This window comes from Paroedura picta, unplaced genomic scaffold (assembly GCF_049243985.1).
Source record: "Paroedura picta isolate Pp20150507F unplaced genomic scaffold, Ppicta_v3.0 Ppicta_v3_sca21, whole genome shotgun sequence".
NCBI classification, from domain to species: Eukaryota; Metazoa; Chordata; class Lepidosauria; order Squamata; family Gekkonidae; genus Paroedura; species Paroedura picta.
In genome coordinates this window covers 911,192-933,200 of record NW_027518618.1, presented here as the reverse complement: position 1 = coordinate 933,200, position 22,009 = coordinate 911,192, and the positions used below count along the sequence as shown (strand labels likewise).

Below are 22,009 nucleotides of genomic sequence, written 5' to 3'. Positions count from 1 at the left end.
CCCTGGCCCCCCTGCCAGCTCCGGGAATGTCTCTGTTGTGCTAAACTTAGCTCCATGGAGGGCAGCCAGAGGGAAGAGACAGGTGGAACGGCGGCGGCCCCATTGGAGCAGATGGGGCTCCGTCAGGGTTGCCAGTGGTGGGTCAGGAAATTCCTGTAGTTTTAGGGGGGAGGGGGGAGCCTGGGCAGGGCAGGGAGGGGGGAGGGGTTGGGGCTCTGCCTCACATGATGATGCCCTAGAACCTGCCCTCCAGGGGAACTGACCGTTGTGCTTTGGAGGTCAATGGCAGGAGGTCTTCAGGCTGTGCCTGGAGGTTGGCACCACTGAGATCCTTGCCGGTGCTCCTAGGAAGGGCCAACCCACCCTGGGCTCAGCCTTCGGGAAGCCGATCTTCCTTGGTATGTGGCATTAATTAGATTTTAAAGAATCGGTTTACTTTATTCATGACCTCCCTGTCTTCCAAAGGGGTCTTATGTCTTACGGCGGTCTCTTCCCCTCCATTTTATTCTCACAACAATCCTGTGAGGTAGATGAGGTGGAGTGCGCATGACCAGCCCAAGATCACCCAGCAAGTTTTCATGGCATAAGTGGGGATTCGCACCAGAGTCTGTCAGATCCCAAGACAAGAAAACTGGGGGTACAAATGTAGCAAATGCAATAAACGCCGCTCAGTCAATTAAGAGCCTTGCCCCTCAGTGCAATCCCCCGCAAAGGGGCTGAAAGATACCCCCAAGGGTCATCTAGTTCAGTGGTCCCCAATCCCCAGTTCAGGGACCAGAACTGTAACTGGTCCGTAGATCAGTCGGTACCAGGCCGCGGCTCCTCCTCGTCCTCCTCCCCGGCTGCTGCCTCGGGGGCTGCCCTGCCACTCTGCCGCCAGCTCACCTTTGGTGCTCTCCAGTGGCCGCCTTGGCTGGGGCTCCCCCTTGGCATGGCACTGCTCAGCTGCTGCTGGCAACACCCCCCAGTGGGCGGTGGGAAGTCAGAGGTGCCAGCGGGGAAGCAAGTGGAGCAGGGGCTCAGGCGGCAACGACATCCCTCGGCAAAAGACTACCCCCCCTCAAAATTAAAAGCAGCTTTAAATTAACGTAGGTGATTAGAATTTGTAAACATCTTTTCAAGGTGACAATTATTGCTACATTATTGTTTTTATATAGGAGGTTACCTGCCCTGAACCTTTTGGGAAGGGCAGATTATAAATTAATTAAATTCTTATTCTTATTCTTATTCTTATTCTTATTCTTATTCTTATTCTTATTCTTATTCTTATTCTTATTCTTATTATAATATTTCGAACGGGTGTTGTGATGATTATTCGGATAGGGATTCGTTCCTGTTGAGCTCACAGATGCCACCTCCAGCCATGCGTATTTCAGAAGTCGGCCACAGAGAACCAGGGCTGGCCCACAAGACCAACCCCTGCCTGTGGACAAGGGAGGGATCCTCTTTTGCATTCATGGTCCTGGGTGCAGAGCCGGACGGAGCCGAAGACCAAAGGTGGCATGGAGGGGCCCTTGGCTGGGCAGTTCACATTTGAGGTGGAGCCAGGAGGCCTGTGCTAAGCCCGGGATGCTCAGGGGGGCTGGGGAAGAGGCCCTTCTGCTTCGAGCTCAGGCGCAGGGAAGGAAGGAGTTAAGCCGGGGTGGCTGGTTCCTCCACTCCCTCCTGGCCTCCAGCTCCTTTCCCGGGACCTTTACATGGGCATCGGGCTGTCTTGCGCCCGCCCGCGGCTGTCCAGCTGCCTGGCACAGGGAGGTACCCCTGGCTAGGGAGAGAGGAGAGGAGGGGAGGCAGGGGAGGCCTGCGGGGAGGAGGGCTGAACTGGGGGCACACCGAGCCCCACAAGAAAAAGGAAACGAGAGGGAGTGCGCACTTGTGCCTCCAAAGAAGAGCGAAAGGAGGGAAAGTGGGGCTAGAGGGAGAGGGAGGGATTGGGGCGTGTGTGTCTGTGTGTGTCACACAAATGGGAGGCAGCCAGTGATGGGTGTGGATCTGCCTTCCAGGGAGGAGTGTGGGTGTGTTTGTGGAGCGCTGGAAAGCCAGAGAGGAGCCGGCCAGCAGTGTGGGTGAAGAGGAGAGCCTAAATTCAACTTTGCAAAGAGCACAACCCCCGGCCTGGAAGAGGGGAGTGTTTGCAAGAACTTAGGGATAAAGTCGGGAAGAGAGAGAGAGTTTGTGTGTGTGTGTGTCTGCGCGCACGCAGGAGAGGTGTGCTGCTGACCAGGCAGCTCCAACTTTTGCAAGAACAGTGCTGTGGGCAGTTTGGGAACCAACCCAGAAGACCAGCCCCCTGCGCATCCAAGCAGGAATCAGCCCCGTCCCTCCGCGCTACTCTGGAGCAGCTGGTGGGCTCGAAGAAGCCGGGTTGACCACCCAGGAAGGAGATGACTGTGCCCCCCGTGGGGCAGGGGGGCTCCAGCCCATCATAGGCCCCAACGGCTCCAGCCAGCCGCTGCTGGATGCAGCTGGGGGCGTGGCCGCCGGCGGGGTGCCCCCCGACCCCCCTGCGCCCTGGGCCATGGCAGCCGAGGTGCGGCTGAAGAAGCTGGAGGAGCTGGCCCTGGACCGGCGGGTCGTCGGCTTGGAGACCTTGGTGGATCTTCTGCTCTGCGTGCAGCATGAGTTGAGCACCTCGCCTCTAGCCCAGGAGAAGTACATAATGGAGTTCTTGCAATGGGGTGAGTCTGCGGGGCACTTGGGCCCAGGCCTGGATGGGCCTTCTGGTGGCTCTACTGGGGTGGCACAGCTTGGTAGGGTGACCAGGTCCCTCCTGTCCCCCTGTGATGGGGGGGGGGGGTTGTGAGATCTAGGCTGGGAAACTCCTGGAGATTTGGGGGTGAAGCCTGGGGACAAGGACCTCAGTGGAGTAGATTGCTATGGAGTCTTCCCTCCAAAGCATCCATTTTTCTCCAGAGGAACTAGAATCATAGAGTGGGAAGGGGTCAAAGAGGCCATCCAGTCCAACCCCCTGCTCCATGCAGGATCAGCCTAAAACATCCGGGATCAGTATCTGTCCAGCCGCTGCTTGCAGACCACCAGTGAGGGGGAGCTCCCCACCTCCTCAGGTAGCCAATGTTTGAACTACTCGGACTGTGAAATTTCCCCCCTCTATTATCTTGCCGATACCATTCTACACGTAGCTTAAACTTCGTGACTGCGGCTCCTCTCCTCTGCTGTGGACCAGTGGCTTTCGTAGGCCTAGTTGAAAGCCAGCGTTTTAAGCAGTGCTGTGGAATGGTACGTTCTACCTTACAGGGTTGGGTTACAGAGATCACACAGGAGTGGCTCTGAATGCTGCGGATCAGGATCAGTGCTTTTAGCTGAGTGGGGCCTCAAGTGATGGGATTCAGAGGGTGAGCGCAGGAATCTTCCCTTCTTCCCTTGTTCCCTTTCCAGCACACCCTGCTTCCAATCACACGCAGGAATTCCAGTGGCAAAAAATCTTGTTTCCAGAGTGGGGCTTCCAAGACAGCGTTCAGGGACAGGTGTCCATACGAAAGCGCATCGAAGCAGCCCAGGAAACAGAGGCTCTCTTAGTCGAAAGACAGTGAAAGGGTGGGTGGGGTCGCCTGTGAGTGGCTTCCCGAAATAGACTACTAAGGGTAAAACCAACAAGGACAAGGGTGGGACCTCCCCTCGTGTTCCTGTGGGAGACGATTATTTCATGCAAGGTTAACCATTGTCCAGGCCCAGAAAGGAGAGAGGGGATGATCCCATCTTCCCAGGTGTGAACCTTCAGCAGTCTAAATAAAAGGCCTAATTTTGGGCACGGCGGAAGTGTGATCTGCAGCACATTTTCATGGGGTTGTCCTCCCGTGCGCGAGGAGATTGGCTTCCCAGGAGGCATGCCCATCCTGAGGCGCACCAGGGTTCCCCAGGCTCCTGTGACACCAGGGCATGTCCCTTCGTAAGAACAGCTGGTCTGCTGTACCCAGTTTGGAAACATGACGGCTCTTCCATTCCGCTCTTCCCTGCTTTGTTATGGACAGATGAGGCCCGAGACTTATTTCCCTGGGCCTAAAACAAGCTAGTAGAATCTTCCCCCCCCTCTCCCCATGCCTGTCTTTCCCCTACATATTAACTGTTTTGTTAACTCTATGAACGATTTTTTGGGGAAAAAATGACCTGGTAACTTTTCCTGTCTTTGGCACATGATTCAACCTGGTCCATCCCCCCTCGGAGGAATCTCTGCTATGCAAAAAACCTTCCCCCTCCTCCCTTATATACACAGACCCCTGGGAAAGGGGGGGAGAAGAGTTTGCCCTTTTAAAAACTCTTCCTGCATGGAGGAAATTCTTTCTCCAACCCCAAGTGAATATCAATTTAACAGCATGCATTAAGGCAGGGGTAGTCAAACTGCAGCCCTCCAGATGTCCATGGACTACAATTCCCAGAAGCCCCTGCCAGCATTTGCTGGCAGGGGCTTCTGGGAATTGTGGTCCATGGACATCTGGAGGGCCACAGTTTGACTACTCCTGCATTAAGGGGTGGAAAGCTACCCCCCCCCCTCCCAAGCACCTTTCAGTTTGTTCAGGAAATCAACCAATTCTCCTGGGAAATCCCGGCTGAATTTAAAATGCATTCCAGAACGGGAGTTTCTTACCACAGAAAAATCTTTTGCTGTAAAAGGGATCAGTTTGTGCAGGAAACGCATGCACAGGTCAGGCGCGATGGGGATGTTGAATTTGACTGGAATGTGTGCAGAGAGAGGATTTGGGGCCTTCGTTCATGAGGACAAAGTTCAGTTTCCTAATCCAGCTGAAAAGTACGGATGTTTCAACCGTGAGGACTAGAAACCTGAGCATTCTTTTAGCTGCTCCCTGTGCAGATTCGACAAAAGTCAGGTTAATAGAATTTCTGTGGCTGGTTCTCCGTGCTGATGGGCCTCCGGATGGCCCCTGGGTTTTGGCCACTGTGTGACGGAGTGTTGAACTGGATGGCTTCTCTTAGGTTCTTACTAGAAATAAAGCCCGCTGTCCTCTGAATACAGTGGGTGCTAGGATGTGTAGGCTGGGGGTGCGGGTGGTTGTTGGGTGTAGACTTCAGGGGCCATAGGAAGGGGGTGGAGAGGGTGGCTGGGCGTCGCGGCACAAGTGTGCACCAGTAGAGGCCACAAGGTATAGAGCAGGGGTAGTCAAACTGCGGTCCTCCAGATGTCCATGGACTATAATTCCCATGAGCCCCTGTCTGGGGCAATGATGCTGTGTATCCTTGGCACTTAGGGGCAATAGTGGGAGGGCTGGTGGAATTCCAGCCCTACTGGTAGACCTCCTGATGGCCCCTGAGTTTGGGCCCCTGAATGACCCAGAGTGTTGGACAGGATGGGGGTGATCCAACATGCATTTCTTATGTTCTTATGTCTGGGGCAGGGATGCGCTGTCTTCTTGGTGCTTGGGGGACAACCAGGGAGGGCTTCTGGAGTTCTGGCCCCACTGGTGGGCCTCCTGAGGGCCCCTGGATTTTGTCCAATTTAGGACACAGTGTTGGGCTGGAGGGGCCACTTGCCTGATCCAGCATGGATTCTCTTATGTTCATATTGGCTCTGCTGAAGTGATCATCCATTTTGTGGCAATGACCTCGGCTTTAACCTTTGGCCCTCTTGCTGAGTGGGGGTGGAGGAGGAGAAACAGGAAGGGAAGCTATTAGGCTAAAAAAAAAATCAAAACTTTTATTATAGGCCAAAGGCTTGAGTTAACCGTTGCAATCCTTGAGGGGGGGCATATTAGCCTACTGCACCAAAATGAAAACAGAAGCCAAGTGGTACACAGGTGGGTAGCCATGTTAGTCTGAAGCAGCACAACAAAACAAAATCCAGTTGCATCTTTAAGATCAACAAAGATTTATTCAAGGTGTGAGCTTTCGAGTGCTTGCATACCTTGAATAAATCTTTGCTGGTCTTAAAGGTGCCACCGGACTCTGATTTTGTCTTCAAGTGGTGCTGTTTCGGCCTACCCCTGGATTTTGGTTTTGAAGCCATTCCTCATCAACGATCCACTGGCCACAGCACAGCCTACAAAAGGAGCCCCCGACCCTTTTGAACCTGTGGGATCCTGACACCATTGATGGGCACAAGCACCCAATGGCCACCATGGGTGGCAGCTGCAGCCACAGAGAGGCGTTCTTAGCACGGGCAGAAGAGGGACCATCTTAAAAAATACACCGGAGAAGGGACTGGATCAAACCAACACTGTAATGATTCTCTCTAAAAGCTCTACTGGACTCGGTGGTCAAAGGTGCTACAGGGCCAGTTTCTAAAAGCAGTTGGTGGGCACCAGGAAAAGTGGTCAGCATGATGGCACCCATGGGCACCATCTTGGGGACCCCCAGCCTACAAGGCTGAATGCTCCTGGGCCCCAAGGGGCACTAATTATCCACCTCTGCAGAGGTTTATTTCCAAGAACTGGCTGATGCCAAAGTGAGGCATTTCTGTGTCTTTAATAGCTCTGAATAATTCAACATTTTTGTAGAGATTTGCCTTGAAGTGGTGGATGCGTGTGGTGACAGTTGAGGATGTGATGTTTTTTTAAGTCAAAATGGAAAACAGCCTTGTTTTTGCACAGATCTCTACGAGGCATATTTTGTGTGTTAGTTTCCGAAGGTGATCATGCTGGCCTGCAATAAGACACCTTGATATGAGCCCCCAACACCTTAGGGCAGGGGTAGTCAAACTGCGGCCCTCCAGATGTCCATGGACTACAATTCCCAGGAGCCCCCTGCCAGCATTCGCTGGCAGGGGGCTCCTGGGAATTGTAGTCCATGGACATCTGGAGGGCCACAGTTTGACTACCCCTGCCTTAGGGACAATGATATTTTCACAGTACGAAGCATCCTATAAAAGGAGCCTTGACTCAAAAGTTCATACCCCCAAAATCTTGTTCTTCCCCTGGACTCGAAGTTAGCTATTTTGTGCGTTGGGTTTAATTTGGGATTAGGGGAGGATCCTTATGAATGGATAGAAGATGGGGAGGAAGGGAAACCTCTTGGCTCTAGAGTCCAGCAGGAGGTATCTTGTCTCCTTTTTAAGCTTGCAAGTACCTACATTTAGGACCTGAGAACAGTCTAGCTAAACAGCACTTTGGGTTCAAGCATGTCTGGATATCGACCTTTCTGACCTGGGTGCTCTCTTCCCAACTCCAGCAGGGTGTGTGTACATGATATAGAGAAGGAGAGGGGAGGTAAATCTGCATTTTCTCTAGAGAACTTTTTATGGCTTCCTCTGTGTTGGGGCTTGGCACTGATGCCGTGTACCCTTGGGGTGAGGCACAGTTATCAGGGGCACTGGCTAAAGCATTTTTTTTAATGCTCTGTTTTTTGCCAAGGGAGTCCACCCAGCGTCCGTAAACCCCCCTTTGCAAATTCAGACTGCGTTAGGACTTTTGAATACTTCCTCTAGCAAGCTCTCTGTAGTGGCACTGTGAAAGAGAGAGGGGGAAATCGAGGGCATACGGATTGTTCTGGTAGCTTCCCCTTCAGTGCTGCCACAACAAAGCGCGCACACAGGATCCCACCCCTTGGTGGTGCACACTGCCTTTTGTGGATAAGATGGCATAGCCCTCCCTACGGCCCCTTCCCAGGGAGAGCTGGCTATGTGCGTGTGTGTACTTCCAGGCTTGTGTGATACATTGCTTGGTTGCTGGAACTTCTGCGAAATGCCATAAAAGGCCTGCGTTGCTTCGGACACTGCCTGCCCGCTCTCTTCCTTCTCCCCCCATGCTACTTACCGGGGGCCCAGTTCTAGGCTGAACATCCTGCCCCAAAGCTCGTAAGACACTCATGGCAAAATCGTATCCTGATTTGAGGGCAGCCCGCAATTCAACAGGATATCTAAAAACAGCTGTTTGGATACCTGTTGAAGGGCAAACAAGACTGTCAATTGTTCCGTTTATTATCTGCTATTCCAGATTTTCTCCCTTGGGCACTGAAACATCTTGGATCATCTGTCAGGCAAACTTGGTTCTGTGTTCAAGTGTCGCTTCCTTTGCCGCATCTGTTCACATACACTGGCCAGGTTTACAAAGCGGGTGGGGGGCCTTTCATAGCAACCTGACAAGCAGTGTTGCAACAGATGAAACCTTTCCCCAAGTGGCATCTTTCTGCCTAGAAAGAGTTTAACCTGTTGAATTTCTGCCTGTTGTGGTTAAGTGAATGGGCCTCTCTTTCTGTTGGGGGGTGTCTTGTGTCATCATCAGTCTAAATTCTTTATGCTGCTGGCTTGTAATGGAGCATTTTTCAAATGCATTCAGTGACCGTTTATGCACTGGAGGTTTCATGCCGAGGTGCAGGCTGGAGCTTTAGTCATGGCAGGTTGCCCCACCTCTTCCTTCACCCACATGGGGAGCATTTGGCCCAGTGCACCTCATCTGCCCCCGATTTGTGCTCCTCCATAAGTTCCCAGTGCATAAACAGTCAACGAATCCCTTCCATGATTTTAGGCAGTTCAGAGATTTGACTGCTCAAGGGGAGTGGTGGAATTCTATGAGAAATCTGGAAGTTTCACAAACGTTATTCCGTCCAATCAAAAGGGGAACATACAGTGGCTTCTTGACCTGTTGTGCACGTGTGGCAGGGACAAGGAACGGACCCATTTCAAACTCAAAAACAACCCCAATGGTTCTGGCTTTGGGGTGCCCAGACCCTGTTTCGAGTTCCCTAGAGAAGTCTTTCTCAACCTTTTTACCATTGACAAGTCCCTGAAATATTCTTCAGGCTTCCCTTCAAGAACCCCCAGAAGTGGCGCGATTGGGCACAGTATGGTTGGGAAGCAGAGCTGTGGCCCCTCCCCTTCCCACCCTCTCCAGGCCCATCATTGGCCATTTTGGGAAGGGGGGGCAGGTCGACATGACCATATATGATCATATCACCTGATAAAAGTTGTAACAGTGAAAAAAATGTATTAAAAATTAATTAACTCCCACCCATTCGGGAAACCCTTTGAGGGCCATCAAGAAACCCCAGAGCTTCACAGAACCATGGTGGAGAAAAGCTGCCCTGGAGGCTGTGGGGCTGGGCTAATGGTAACACCTGGTAGGATGTGGCTTGAGCATCCACGGAAGTCCCAGGTATCTGAAAGAGCTCCCCCTTGCTGAGGCTGAATGGACAGGACGTGGGCTGTCTGTATGGGGAGTTCTTGATTCACACACAACCTTTGACTGAATCTAACCTCCAGCCCTTCAAGGTCAGCATTGTCCACTCAGGCTGGCAGGTCCTCTCCAGAGTCTCAGGCAGAGGTCTTTGCCGTCTCCTGTTACCTGGTCCTTTGAACTGGAGATGTCAGGGATTCGACCTGGGGCCTTCTGCGTGCCCTCTCTGGCTCTGGAAATTAGCACCGGGATTGGATCTGGTTTATTCCATTTTTCATTATCGGGAAAAGGGAAATTGGAGACCTTCCTTGGTTTATTTTGGGTGACTAAAAAAGCTGGCACATAGGGCCCTCTGCACGTGCTCCAAGGGCCCTGTACCTGTTATGGTAAAGGTTCCAGAGACCTGGTGCTGGAAAACTTCTGGAGACGGATCCCTCCTGGCCACACCAGCGTTGCTTCTTCCACTTGTGAACCGAAAAGTTTCCATTTGTGGCGCGAGAATCTTTTACGCCCCCCCCTCCTCCCCGAGAATAAGTACTCAGTCTCTGAGGGCCCTGCCTGGAATCTGAGAATCGCAGCAGATGCAGATTCCCAACCCGCCTGGTGCCCGAAATAGGAAACCCACCCAAAGGGACTCGTCGGTTCCAGCAGAACCTGGCAAGAGCCCCGGGCCGGCTGGCAAAGACGTCTCTCCTTGTTCCGAGTTGTGAGGGCGGAATGGTTTCATTATCATATATTTATACTTAAAGTGGCCCTAAATATCTTTGCTTTCTGAGTAATTGGGCGCGCACGTGCTTTGCTATCCGTTGAAGGAGGGAGAAGTTAGCTAACTAAGCAGGGTGCAAACACCGGCAGGAGGGGATTGGGGAGACGGAGGGGGCAGAGGTCCATCACTGGCTGCGTGACGCAAGGGACACTCTGCTGGAGGCAGGGAGGCTCCATCTCCGTGGTGCTTCGGGGGCCACAGTGGGAGGGCTTCTGGAGTCCTGACTCTGCTGGTGGACCTCTGAGGGCCCCTGGGTTTGGGCCACCGGGTGACAACAGAGTGCTGGAGTGGATGGGCACTCTGCACGTGCTCCAAGGGCCCTGTACCTGTTGGTCTGATCTATCTATCTATCTATCTATCTATCTATCTATCTATCTATCTATCTATCTATCTATCTATCTATCTATCTATCTATCTATCTATCTATCTATGGGATGTAGGGCACTGCACTGGGTGGGCCGTGGCTTCTCTTATGCTCTGAGATGCCCCGTGGCTAGGTCTCAGCTTCCAGGCTGTCAGCTCCTGTCAATTAGGATCTTATGAAGGAAAAGAAGGGCACTGTCCCTTGATCTAGTCAGAGCGTGGGAGTGGGGTTCTCAGGAATGCTCCTAAGGATGCAAAGCTACAGTGAATACTTTCCTCCGCATGATCAGAGCAGTGGGGAAACGCTCAGGGGCAGAAAATCCAAGTCAATAGAAACACAGTAGAGCAGTAGTCTCCAACGTTTTTCGGGCCAGAGAGAGGGAGAGGGAGGCCCGGAGACCGGGGTAAGGCACGGGCGTGCCAGTGGGCACAAACGCGGAAGCGTGGCAGCTCCGTGCCTGTGCGTTTGCGCCCGCTGGCACACCAGAGCCCACACCTCCCCCCTGGAGCATGGCGCTTGCTGTGCCGGACCACAGGGGGGAGGAGGGAAGCGTGCCCACCAGCTCCTGCGCCGGTACCCGCTCCTTCCTCCCCCTCCCACCGCAGCTCAGTACCGAGGGGTCCACAGCCCTGTACCAGTCCGCAGCCTGGGGGTTGGGGAACACTGCAGTAGAGATTAATACCATGGATTTCAAGCAAATTGCAGCTACTGTGCATCCACTTCCTAAGACAGCTCTGTATTTGCTTCATTTGTTTTACATACACATGTATTTCAAAACAGTGGTATCTGACAATCAATGCTATGTATTTGGCACAATATCAGACAAGCCACTGGTAAACACTGTATTTCGAAATGTTCTTTGTCAGCAGTAGCCTAAAAACAACAAACATACATTCAAACAGTCATAAACACAACTCACAAAACACTAGTAAACACGCCGCTACGATTTCCGAATGCAAAAACAGAACCCTTCATAGGGGAAAAACCCATTCGGCTCCAAAAGTTATTTGTAATTGTAACATAAACCTTAACGTCTCTGAAAGCAAGCTGTTTGTAACATAATATATTTTAGACTGCTCAGAAATATATCCTTGCCTGTGCGACCCAAATCGCTACATGTTTGCAGGACTGACAGTCATCAATCCTACAGGTTGGTGCCTGATATTGTACCTGTGTATCAGCATTTATATAAAACATTGAAGCAAATGCATTGTATTAGGAAGTGTATGCACCAGGGGCGGCAAATTACCATCTACAGTGAGATAAAAACCCAATGTCTTGATTCAGCCCAGGGTGCGCATGTCCATTGTTCTGAACTTGCAGTGGTGTTATTTGCTTCCCCTTCTCTGTTCAGGCACCGGTGCTTTTTTGCTTGTTCTTGACCTCCTCTGCCCCTTCCCATTAACCAGGGAGCCACGTGTTAATCTGAAACTGAAAGATCAGGCTTCAGCCAAAGCACACCGACCAGTCAATTAAAACTTGATTTTCAGCCCCCTTTCAGCCTAGGCAGTAGGGTCTTGCCATGCAGATCCCAGACTAAAGCAATTGGAGCCTAGGTCCTCTGGATAGTTGGATATACATAGCGCCTGGTTAAGAACACGTTGTTAAAATCATTGGAACTGAAGAAATATATGCCACTGAGGAAGAGATTTCTCTCTGAAAATGCGCTAGATACCGTATCTCATTTTGCCTTGGCTTCCAGTTCTGAGAATGAAGAAGATTCTCTGTTTCTCTGTTTGTATGGAGCTTCTGCCTTGGCTGAGATGCTTCAGCAGCTCCTGGGGGCTTCCTGTTGCACGTGGGCTACTGCCAGTCACACTGAGGCCCATTTAAGCAGGCGTCCATGGAAGACATAATGGGTAGAGGTCCATAGGGCAGGGGTTCCCAGAGTGGGGCTTGTGGGTGCCACTGATACCTCTCCTGGCACCGGCAACCTATTTTGGAAAGTGGGCAGAGCAGGATGGGGTTTGGTGTCATGGTTAAGAGCAGTGGGCTCTAACCAGGGCTGATTCTGCACTTACTTTGTTTATTCCATTGTGGATTCTGCTGAATTCAGATTGATTTGAACTTGGGTCTTCTTCTATCCCCCCCCCCAATTGAAATAGAAAGTGTTCTGCCCTCAATTGGGGAAGCTTGGGGCAGGGGAGGCAAGCGCAGCAGGAGGCTCTTTCTTTTCTTGAATGCAGGGGGAGGGGGAGACAGCAGAGGGGGGGGGGGAACCAAGAGGCAAATTTCTGCTGAGAGAAGTTAGGGCTTCTGGAGCGCAGTCACTTTAAAACAAGCCTTGTAACCAAGAACTGGGAAGTCTTTGAACTGATGCCCTGGCCAATCAGGGAAGACTGCTTTGCTACAGCGTTGGAGGCACGAGGCAGGAAGGTAATTCACAAAATGCAGAGATCTGCCCATTTACTGATGCCGATTTTTCAAATAACGAGGGTTATGTTCACTTCTGGATACCGTGGAGGAAAGGTAGGGTCACTCTGGATCACTCATGCATGTTGCAGAGGGAAAATTTAAAGTGCCCAAAATCAAAATGCAAATTGAATTCAGTGTAGACGGGAGGGATTCATTCGAACTGGGACTGGTTAAAAAGCCCCATGCAGACTGCACCCTGGAGAACCAAGTTTGATTCCTCGCTCCTCCTCCACACGCTAGCTGGCTGGGTGACCTTAGAATCATAGAATCATAGACTCCTAGAATCCTAGAGTGGAAAGGGGGCCATACAGGCCATTTAGTCCAACCCGCTGCTCAACGCAGGATCAGCCTCAAGCATCCTTGGGACAGTCACTGTTTTTTCAGAGATCTCTAAGAGCGTCTGATGTGGGGAGAGGAAGGGAAGGTGATTGTAGGCCGCTTTGAGACCTTCTCAAGCAGCAAAAAGCGGGGTACAAAGAAACTTGCCAAGCAAATCTTCAAATTGGCCACTGGCTGCACAGACTTTAAAAAACATTGCTTGGGTAGCAGCTGCCACCCTAGCACCGGGCTCTTCCCTGTGGGGCTGAATATAAGCTACAGCAGCCATTTTGTCAGAATTCCAAAGGTGCCCGCAATGTCAAAAAAGGTTGAGGATGCCTTCCTTGCGGCGATCAAGCACCTTCCGATTTGAGTGCTTGTCAACCTCCAGGTGGTGGCTGGAGATCTGGAATTACAACCAATCTCCAGGCAACAGAGATCAGTTCCCCTGGAGAAAATGTCCGCTTTGGAAGATGGACACATTGAAGTCCCTCCCCTCCCCAAACCCCACCCTCCTCAGGCTCCACCTCCAAAATCTCCGGCTATTTCCCAACCTGGAGACAATATTAACCCTTGTGTGTAGGACACTGCTCTTGGGGGGCCTTTAATAGGCCTAGGGGCTGGGATTAATGCCTGAAGGCATGGTAGACTTAACATTCCAGTGGTATTCAGGGCAGGCCAAATGGTGGCTCTGCAGATGTCCATGGACTACAATTCCCATGAGCCCCTGCCAGCATGGGACATCTGCAGAGCCACCGTTTGGCCTGCCCTGAACAGGACTTACATGTTTGGCTACCCCTGATGTAGGGGGAAAGAGAAGATAGGGGGGCTAGACAGAGACCCCACAGCTTCTGTCTACTTAACTTTCTTTACTCTGCCCTTCCTGTAAAGAGCTTGAGGCAACCGTGTATGGCATTGTCCTCCTGCATTTCCTCTATACAATTACCCTGCGAGGTAGGCTTGGCTGAGAGAGGCTGGCCCAGGGTAACAGCTCAAGCCAGGCAGTAGGAAGGCCAGCCTCCAGATGGGACCTGGGATCCCCCAGAATTACATCTCCTCTCCAGGACACAGAGATCAGTTCCCCCAGAGGAAATGGGCACTTAGAAGGTGGAATGCATGGCATTATAGTCCACCAAAGCCTCTCCCTTCCCCAAATCCCGACCTCTGCAAAATCCACCCCCAAAGTCTCCAGGTTTCCCCCAACCTGGAGCTGGCAGCCCTACATGGAAGAGTGGGGATTCCTATGGCCAAACGGTGGCTCTGTGGATGTCTGTGGACTTCACTTCCCATGAGCCCCTGCCACAGTTTGGCCGCCCCTGCCTAGTCCGACACGACTAATATGCTGCACCCATATAGCCAGAGGGCCTGAGGCTAGCTCACTGCCGCCTGCCTTTTTATGGGCCTTTTCAGAGATCCCCCCCCCCTTCCTGGCGAAGTTGCTGTTCTCACCATCTCGTTTGAAAGGGGGCCGTGTCTGCAGACTTGGCAAGGCAGGCAGGCTGTCCTCAAGAGACACGCCTGGCTCCGGAAGATTTTCCATGAAGGTTTTTTTGTTTTTGCCATGCCCACATTGGATAATGCACCTTCCATGTTTCCAGTGTGGGACAGGGAAATCGACTTCTAAGACAGGGGTAGTCAGCCTGTGCTCCTCCAGATGTTCATGGACTACAGTTCCCAAGATGGGAAGGTCTTTCCTGAGCCGGTCTCCCTTCTGTCCCTCCAGCTGAGGATCCAGTTAAATTTCCCTCCTGTATGTACTCTGGTTCCCCATTGGTCTAAGCCAGCCTTTCTCAACTCCCTTACCCTTGAGAACCCCCTGAAATATTCTCCAGGAAACCCCACAAGTGGCACCAGCGTGCAGAATACGGTTGGGGAGCCTAGCTGTGGACACGCCCACCCGGGGACCCTCCCCTTCCCACCCCCTCCAGGCCCCTCATTGGCCATTGGGGGGAACGGTTCAACATGACCATATATGATCATATCACCCAATAAATGTTTAACAACCTCATTTGGAAAACCTTTCCAAGGCCGCCAAGAAATGCCAGGATTTCACAAAAGCTTGGTTAAAAAGACCCCTTGACAGTTAAGTTCTGCTGCCTTGGATCTGAGCTGGCTCAGTCCAAGCAAAGCCCTTTGCAGATGGCGGATCAATAAGTCCTCCTTAACAAGAATTAGGGTTGCCAGTTCTGGGTTGGGAAACACCTGGAGAGTCTGGGAGGTGGAGCTTGGGGGGGGGGGCGGGGTATGGAGAGGAGAGACCCAACAGGGTGTTTTGCTATAAAGTTGGCCTTCTGTAGCAGCTGTTTTCTCCGGAGATCAATCATGACAGTATCCACCTGTTATGATGGATCTCCAGAGACATTCCACCTTAGCAGAAATTAGACAAACTTTACTAAAAGTCAAGCTGATAAATAACAGAGCTAAGATCTTGTCACAGAATTTACAAGACGGTAGCTAGCTTGGTGTAGTGGTTAGGAGTGCAGACTTTTAATCTGACGGGCTGGGTTTGATTCCTCGCTCCCCCACATGCAGCCAGCTGGGTGACCTTGGGCTACTCACAGCCCTGATAAATCTGTTCTGATGGAGCAGGAATCTCAGGGCTCTCTCAGCCTCCCCTCCCTCACAGGGTGTCTGTTGTGGGGAGAGAAAAGGGACGGTGACTGTAAGCCGCTTTGAGACTCCTTCGGGTAGAAAAAAGCGGCATATAAGAACTGACTCTTCTTCTTCTTCAGTAATCTCAGGGCTCTCTCAGCCTCCCCTCCCTCACGGCATGTCTATTGTGGGGAGAGGAAAGGGAAGGGGATTGGAAGCCGCTTTGAGACTCCTTCAGATAGAGAAAAGTGGCATATAAGAACCAACTCTTCTTCTTCTTCTTCTTCTTCTTCTTCTTCTTCTTCTTCTTCTTCTTCTTCTTCTTCTTCTTCTTCTTCTTCTTCGTTTCTTTACTAACAGACTTGAAGTAGACAATGCCCGTATTATTATTGTTGTTGTTGTGGTTATTATTATCCCTTCTATCCTAGGGATCCCCAAATTGTTGGAGCCTGTGGGCACCTCTGGAATTCTGGCACAGTCTGGTGGGCATGGCCACAAGATGGCTGACGCAGGAGGCGGAGCCACCCCCCCCCCCAAACTGGCTGCTGCAGCTTCCCTTCAGTCACACAGTGAAAGTCTTGTGGTGTGAAAGCAACATTTCAAAATGCCAATCAAGTTTCAAGTGGCCAATCAGGAGCCTTGGCGGGCACCAGGAAAGGTCAGAGGGCGCCATGGGGGCTGCCTTGGGGACCTCTGAGAGACAGAGTTGTGCTTTAATGCATCAGACGTTTTTTAAAAATGCAGCATGCGTTTAGGCAGGCGATGAGAGGCTTAATGGAGGCATTCAGGTGTTTATCTGAACGGAGCAGAGAAATGCGACATGGCTGGCCTGTCTCTGGACGAGGGGTTTTAAAGGGGTGGGAATAAGGACCTTTGCAGGCCAGTCTGTTTCCCTGCAAGTCAAGTCCCACGGAGACCAAGGGGGGTTAAGTCTCACTGGGCCGGCCGGTGAAGCAGATTACCCCAAAAGGAGAGCAGAATGGAAAGTGGGACACCACGGAGAAGAAGGGCTCCTTCGCTGGTCCAGAGGAGAAAAAAAACAGAGAGCAGAAGATTAGCCCCTTGCCATAATAGTTACATAAGGCACTGAAAAATGGACAATAATGGTGTTGGCTTGACATGTGTGGAGACTTTGGATATTTGAGACTTGAAAAAGTGAATTCTTGGTCTACCCTCTTGGCTTCTTTTCCTCGTTTTTCTTGCCCACGCTCCGTTTTGATTGTTTCGGTCATGTCCCTTGTCCCCCCGACCAAGCGGGAGTGTTTTGCTGCTGTTGCCTAGCAACTTCTGGTGTCCTATTGGGTTGCTTGGGAAGGTCTTCTCCGGTTGCTAGGCAACCACAAAGTGCGCCTTCGATTTCTTCCATCTTTCTATTTCGGGGTTGTCATCTTGGCTAGTCTCACCGCCACACTCCTTTGCCAGGTGTGACATAAGGAACTTTAGCGTGTGAAGGAGTCGGTTTAGGAAGTGGTGGTGGGAAAAACTTGCCAATTCCCTGCGCATCAGGCAACGGGCAAAGGAGCATGTGAGCCGGTTCAGAAGATGGGAACCCCTTTCATGGGAGCCAGCAAAAACAAGGATGCCAGTCCCCAGATGGGCCCTGGGGATCCCCTTGAATTATAGCTCCCCTCCTGACTAAAGAGATCAGTTCCCCCAGAGGAAGTGGCTGCTCGGGAGGGGGGACTCCACAGCATTCAACTCCGCTGGGGTCTCTCCCTGTCCCCAAACCACGTTCAATTTCAGCTCTTCCCCCAAATTCTCCAGGTATCTACCAATTCACTGCCCTAAGACATCACAGCAAGCGGCAGTATATACATTGAATGAATGAATGAATGAATGAATGAATGAATGAATGAATGAATCAATCAATCAATCAATCAATCAATCAATCAATCAATCAATGAATTGGCAACCCTAGCAAATTAGATTCAGGTGGATAGCCAGGTTGTTCTGAAGTAGCAGAACAAATTTAGAGTCCCGGGGCACCATTAAGACCAACCAAGTTTTATTCAAGGTGTGAGCCTTTGTGTGCACATATGCTAACTCAGACAATGGGGGCCACCAGACTAGTCACTTCAAGCATTTGACAGCATTCCAAGAAGCAGGGTCCTCTCTCCTATTCTGTTTAATATCTTCATGCGCCCTCTTGCTCAGCTGGTGCAGAGGTTTGGGCTGGGTTGCCATCAATATGCAGATGACACCCAGCTCTTCCTCCTGATGGAAGACTCTTCCCCAGAAGCATTAGTCAGCTGCCTGGAAGCAGTGACGAGATGGCTCAAGCAGAGTCATCTGAAACTCAACCCTTCAAAGATGGAGGTCCTGTGTTTGAGTAGGAAGAGACCATATGAGGAAGTGCATCTGCCCACCCTGGACGGTGTGCAGCTCCTAGTGACTCACTCTGCCAGGAACCTGGGCGTGATCCTGAATGCTTCCCTTACAATGGAAGCCCAGGTCACAAAGGTAGCATGGCAGGCCTTTTACCACCTCCGCCAAGCCAAGCAACTAGCGTCCTAATTGGCACCAGAACACCTAGCCACAGGGATCCATGTGATGGTCACCTCCGGACTGGACTTCTGCAACTCCCTGTACGCAGGCAAACCCTTATCCTTGATCCGGAAACTACAACTGGTATAGAATGATGCGGCCAGGATTCTCAGACTCACAGAATCATAGGGCCATTCCACACCAGGATCAATGTGGCAAATTGGTTTCGGAAAGAAAAAACGCAATTTTAAATTGTGGAATTCGTCATTATGCATACCTGCCTTTGTAGTGGAATCCAGTTGCGTTTCAATCATTTCCCACAGGTTTCTGGTCTTGGCAAAAATCGCTAGGAAGGGAGCAATATTTGCCGAGCTTTGTCCCGCCCCTGGCCGTCAATCAAATGAGCAGCCAATGGGCGGTTGTTACCAAGCTCCTAAAAAGCCCCTTTGCCTTTAAGAACAAGGTTAAAAAAAAAAGAAACACGTTGCAACGAAACTGCGTTGATTCATTGAGAGACCTAGCTGGCAGGTGGTGTATGAGCTGGCGATTCATCGTTGCCACGCTCCCCTGAGTGAACCCCCCCCCCCCGCATGGGCGCGATTTTCTGCCGAAAATAAAGGGAACTAGCAAACAGGGGTTGGGTTGTGCTTGGTGACTTTAAGAGGCGAGCTTTAAAGCAGCTCTGTGTAGGGACTGCAGCCGGAGAAGCCTCGCTGGGTGAATGAAGGCTCGCCGGTTCGTTGCACTCCGCTCGCTCCGAGAAAAAAAAAAGGCGATCGCCGGAAGATCAGAGGAGAGAGCCAGGGAGAGGGACTTTGCAGAAACCGCAACAATGGTAATGCACAGAACTTTTTCGCTAGGGTTGCAGATTGGTTGCAAGAGTGTAGTGCTTTTCGGAGGGTGAATCCACTTTTTGGGATTTCCCTTTAAGTGCTACAATGAAGCGCTTTTTGCTGATTGGTTTCAGGAGTGTGGCAGATTGTGTGCGACGTCGTGCATAACTGCAATTTAGTAGCAATTACAATATGCCACACTCCTGCTACTTTGAACTCGTGCAGAATGGCGCAGAGTTGGAAGGGGCCATACAGGCCATCTAGTCCAACCCCCTGCTCAACGCAGGATCAGCCCTAAGCATCCTAAAGCATCCAAGAAAAGTGTGTATCCAACCTTTGCTTGAAGACTGCCAGTGAAGACTGGCACTCACTCAGACATCATGGAGATCCCACATCTGGCCAGTTCTCCAACAACTCAGATGGCTCCCAATGGAATTTTGGATCAGGCTTAAAGTTTTGGTTCTCACCTTCAAGGCCATGTGCAGTCTAGGCCCAGTGTACCTGAGGGACCGTCCCTCTGCCTACACCCCCAAAAGAGCCCTACACTCCGCCAACACCAACCGGCTAGTTGGCCCCAAAGAAGCATGTCGGTTCTTCTCTGTCCTGGCCTCCACCTGGTGGAACGAGCTCCCTGGGGAGATCAGGGCCCTACCTGAACTCCCACAATTTTGCAAGGCCTGCAAAAGGGAGCTCCTCCACCAGGCATTCACTTGAGGCCAACCAACCCAACAACATCTGCTGGTGTCCCCCCTCCCCGGACACCCCCTTCCACGACTGAATCTGACCTACCCAAGGGTTCCATTAAAGTTACTGTTTCTGTTGAAATACTGTTCTAGTTGATATTGTTATATTTGTTATGAGGTTCCATGTAATTACCCTATGACGTTTTATGTAAGCCACCCAGAGCCCTATGGAAGGGCCGCATAAAAATCTAAATAAATAACTAAAGGCTAAATAAATAAGCATGGGTCATATACTTTAAAACAAACACTGCAGAAATCAAAATGAAACACAGCAGCAAAATCAAAGGGAGCTGCCAAGACTTCTTGAAAGCAACCCATTTGTGTCACCTGGCACGCAAAACTAGAGGCTGCGGTGCCAATCTGCAGCGGGAGGGGAGCATTCTGTAGATGTGACACTGTTTTTTGTTATTTGGTTTATTATTTGAGAAGGTCACCACCCACTTCCGAGAGGCTGGGTTGCCTGGAGAAGGAGCCCTCCAGGAGATCAGTACAAGTTCCTTCAGGAGGTAGAAGTTCTTTCCGGACCATCGAGAGTCAAAGCAAAGGCCCCTTGGTTGTGTCCAGGAACAAAAGGGTGGTAGCCTCTGCAGTTGTCCCTGCAACCTGTCAACACTCTTGACCGTGTGCTCTTTTGGGGCATGCCGAAGTCCCCAGGGAAAGTGCAGAGAGGCTCCATGTGGCCAGTCAGAAGCCCTGCGAGACAAGAGGCCCATCTGACCCCACCTGCTCTCTAAAAGGAGTGGATGAGCACCAAGAAGGGTGTTGGTGGCCACTGGGGTGTCCAGGGGGGGCCTGAGAGGCCTGGCTGCCATTCCCCCATTCCCAAGCCCTACTCCTGGGGGCTTTAGCAGCAGCCTCATCCAAAGGCAAGCAATGCCCAAGGCCTCGTATCTCGGATCTCGTATCATTGGGAAGACCGTTGTTAAGTAATGGAATTATTTGGGGAAGCAGTGGGGAAGCAGTGGGGCTCTGAAGGCAAGGGAGTAACTGAACAGGACCTCCCCCTCTGGCCAAGGGCTATGTGGTCACCTCTCCTGTTGCCACCTCCCCAAACAAGCCACGATCCCACCCCCGTGGGTCACATTCTCTAGCTATTTATAAACCAGTTCTCTCCCCTTCCGGCTTGTTCTCGCTGCCAAGCCGGCTGAGAGCGCGTCTCGCTTCCAGCTTGGCTTTATCGTTCCGTCGCCATGTGAGGGAATAGCTGAGATCCCTCGGATAGCTTTTGTTCTTCCAACTCCTCCCCCCTCCCCTTCCAACACCGTCACCCCGAATCAGCTGCAGCCGGCCTCGGCAGGGCCTGAGTCACCAGCTTGACGCCGGCTGCTGAGGTCACTTGGCCCCGTTGGCCAGCTGTGCATCACGTGCTCTCCCCGGCCGACCTTGCCCCCCTCCCCAACGGGCCACATGTTTATTTTAAGGCCTATTTACTCCAGCCCGGGGCGGGGAGGGCCTCCCCCGAGAAACCTCTGAGTCATGCCTCCCTCCTGCTCAGCTAGTAGGCATGGCTGTATAAGGGAAGCCATTGGCAGCTATTAATATTCAGTCCGAGGAGCCCAGCTAGGGCCTGCTGGGAAGGGGGCCGCAGAAGACGCTTCTGGCCTCTTGCTCAAAGGACCGTCCATCTTGGAACAATCAGAGCATGAGACTCAAAAGGGCTGACGGGGGAGTGGGGGGAAATCGTCCCATGTTCTCTGGCCACTCACGATAATGTCCAGTATTCATTCTTGCATATCCCCCCAAGCCCTGCTAGCCTGATCATGAGCGATCGTGGAGAGCCAGCGGGATGTCATGGTTAAGGAAAGGCGGACTCCCACCCAGAGAACAAAATCTGAGTCCTCATTCCTCCACAGGCAGCCAGCTGGGTGACCTTGGGCCAGTCAAGGTTCTCTTAGAACTGTCCTTGCAGATCTCCTTCAGCCCCACCTGTCTTACAGAGGGGGTTCTGTTGTGGGGAGAGGAAGGGACTCTTTCTGGATATCGAAAAGTGGGGTATAAAAAAACAGCTAATCATGGTTGGCCCTGGTTAGTTGGATGGGAGACCATCAAGAAAGAATAGGCTTGCTATGCAGAGGAAGGCACATAAATCATGGCTAATAGACGTGTTTGATTCTACGAATTTAGAAAAAGAAGAGGTGGCTTTTAGACCTTTTTTCACTGCCTGAAGGAGGCTCAAAACAATCGCCTTCCCTTCCTTTCGTCACAAGAGAAGTAGGTAGGAGAGGTAGGAGGGGCTGAGGGAGCTCTGAGAGAACTGTGACTGACCCAAAGTCACCCATCTGGCTGCAGGTGGAAGAGGAGTGGGGAATCACACCCGGTTCTCCAGATTAGAGTCCATCATTATGAAGCACTACACCAGAGCTGGCCAAACTGTGGCTCTCCAGAGGTCTATGGACTACAATTCTGTTCTGAAC

The 22,009-nt window shown here is 51.6% G+C and overlaps 1 protein-coding gene across 8 annotated transcripts in view; it reads left to right on the top strand.

The window, feature by feature from the left end:
* The first annotated feature begins 1,802 nt into the window (after window positions 1-1,802).
* The window catches only part of DMPK (DM1 protein kinase), a 45,477-nt gene continuing 25,270 nt past the window's right edge, over window positions 1,803-22,009 (top strand). For 3 of the 8 annotated variants that reach the window (XM_077318429.1, XM_077318428.1, XM_077318430.1), the window contains exon 1: window positions 1,803-2,678. In XM_077318429.1, the coding sequence (XP_077174544.1) occupies window positions 2,519-2,678 (160 nt within the window). In that variant the 5' untranslated portion in view covers window positions 1,803-2,518. The remainder of the gene's footprint in view (window positions 2,679-22,009) is intronic. The other 5 variants (XM_077318432.1, XM_077318431.1, XM_077318433.1 and 2 more) reach the window with 2 other exon arrangements.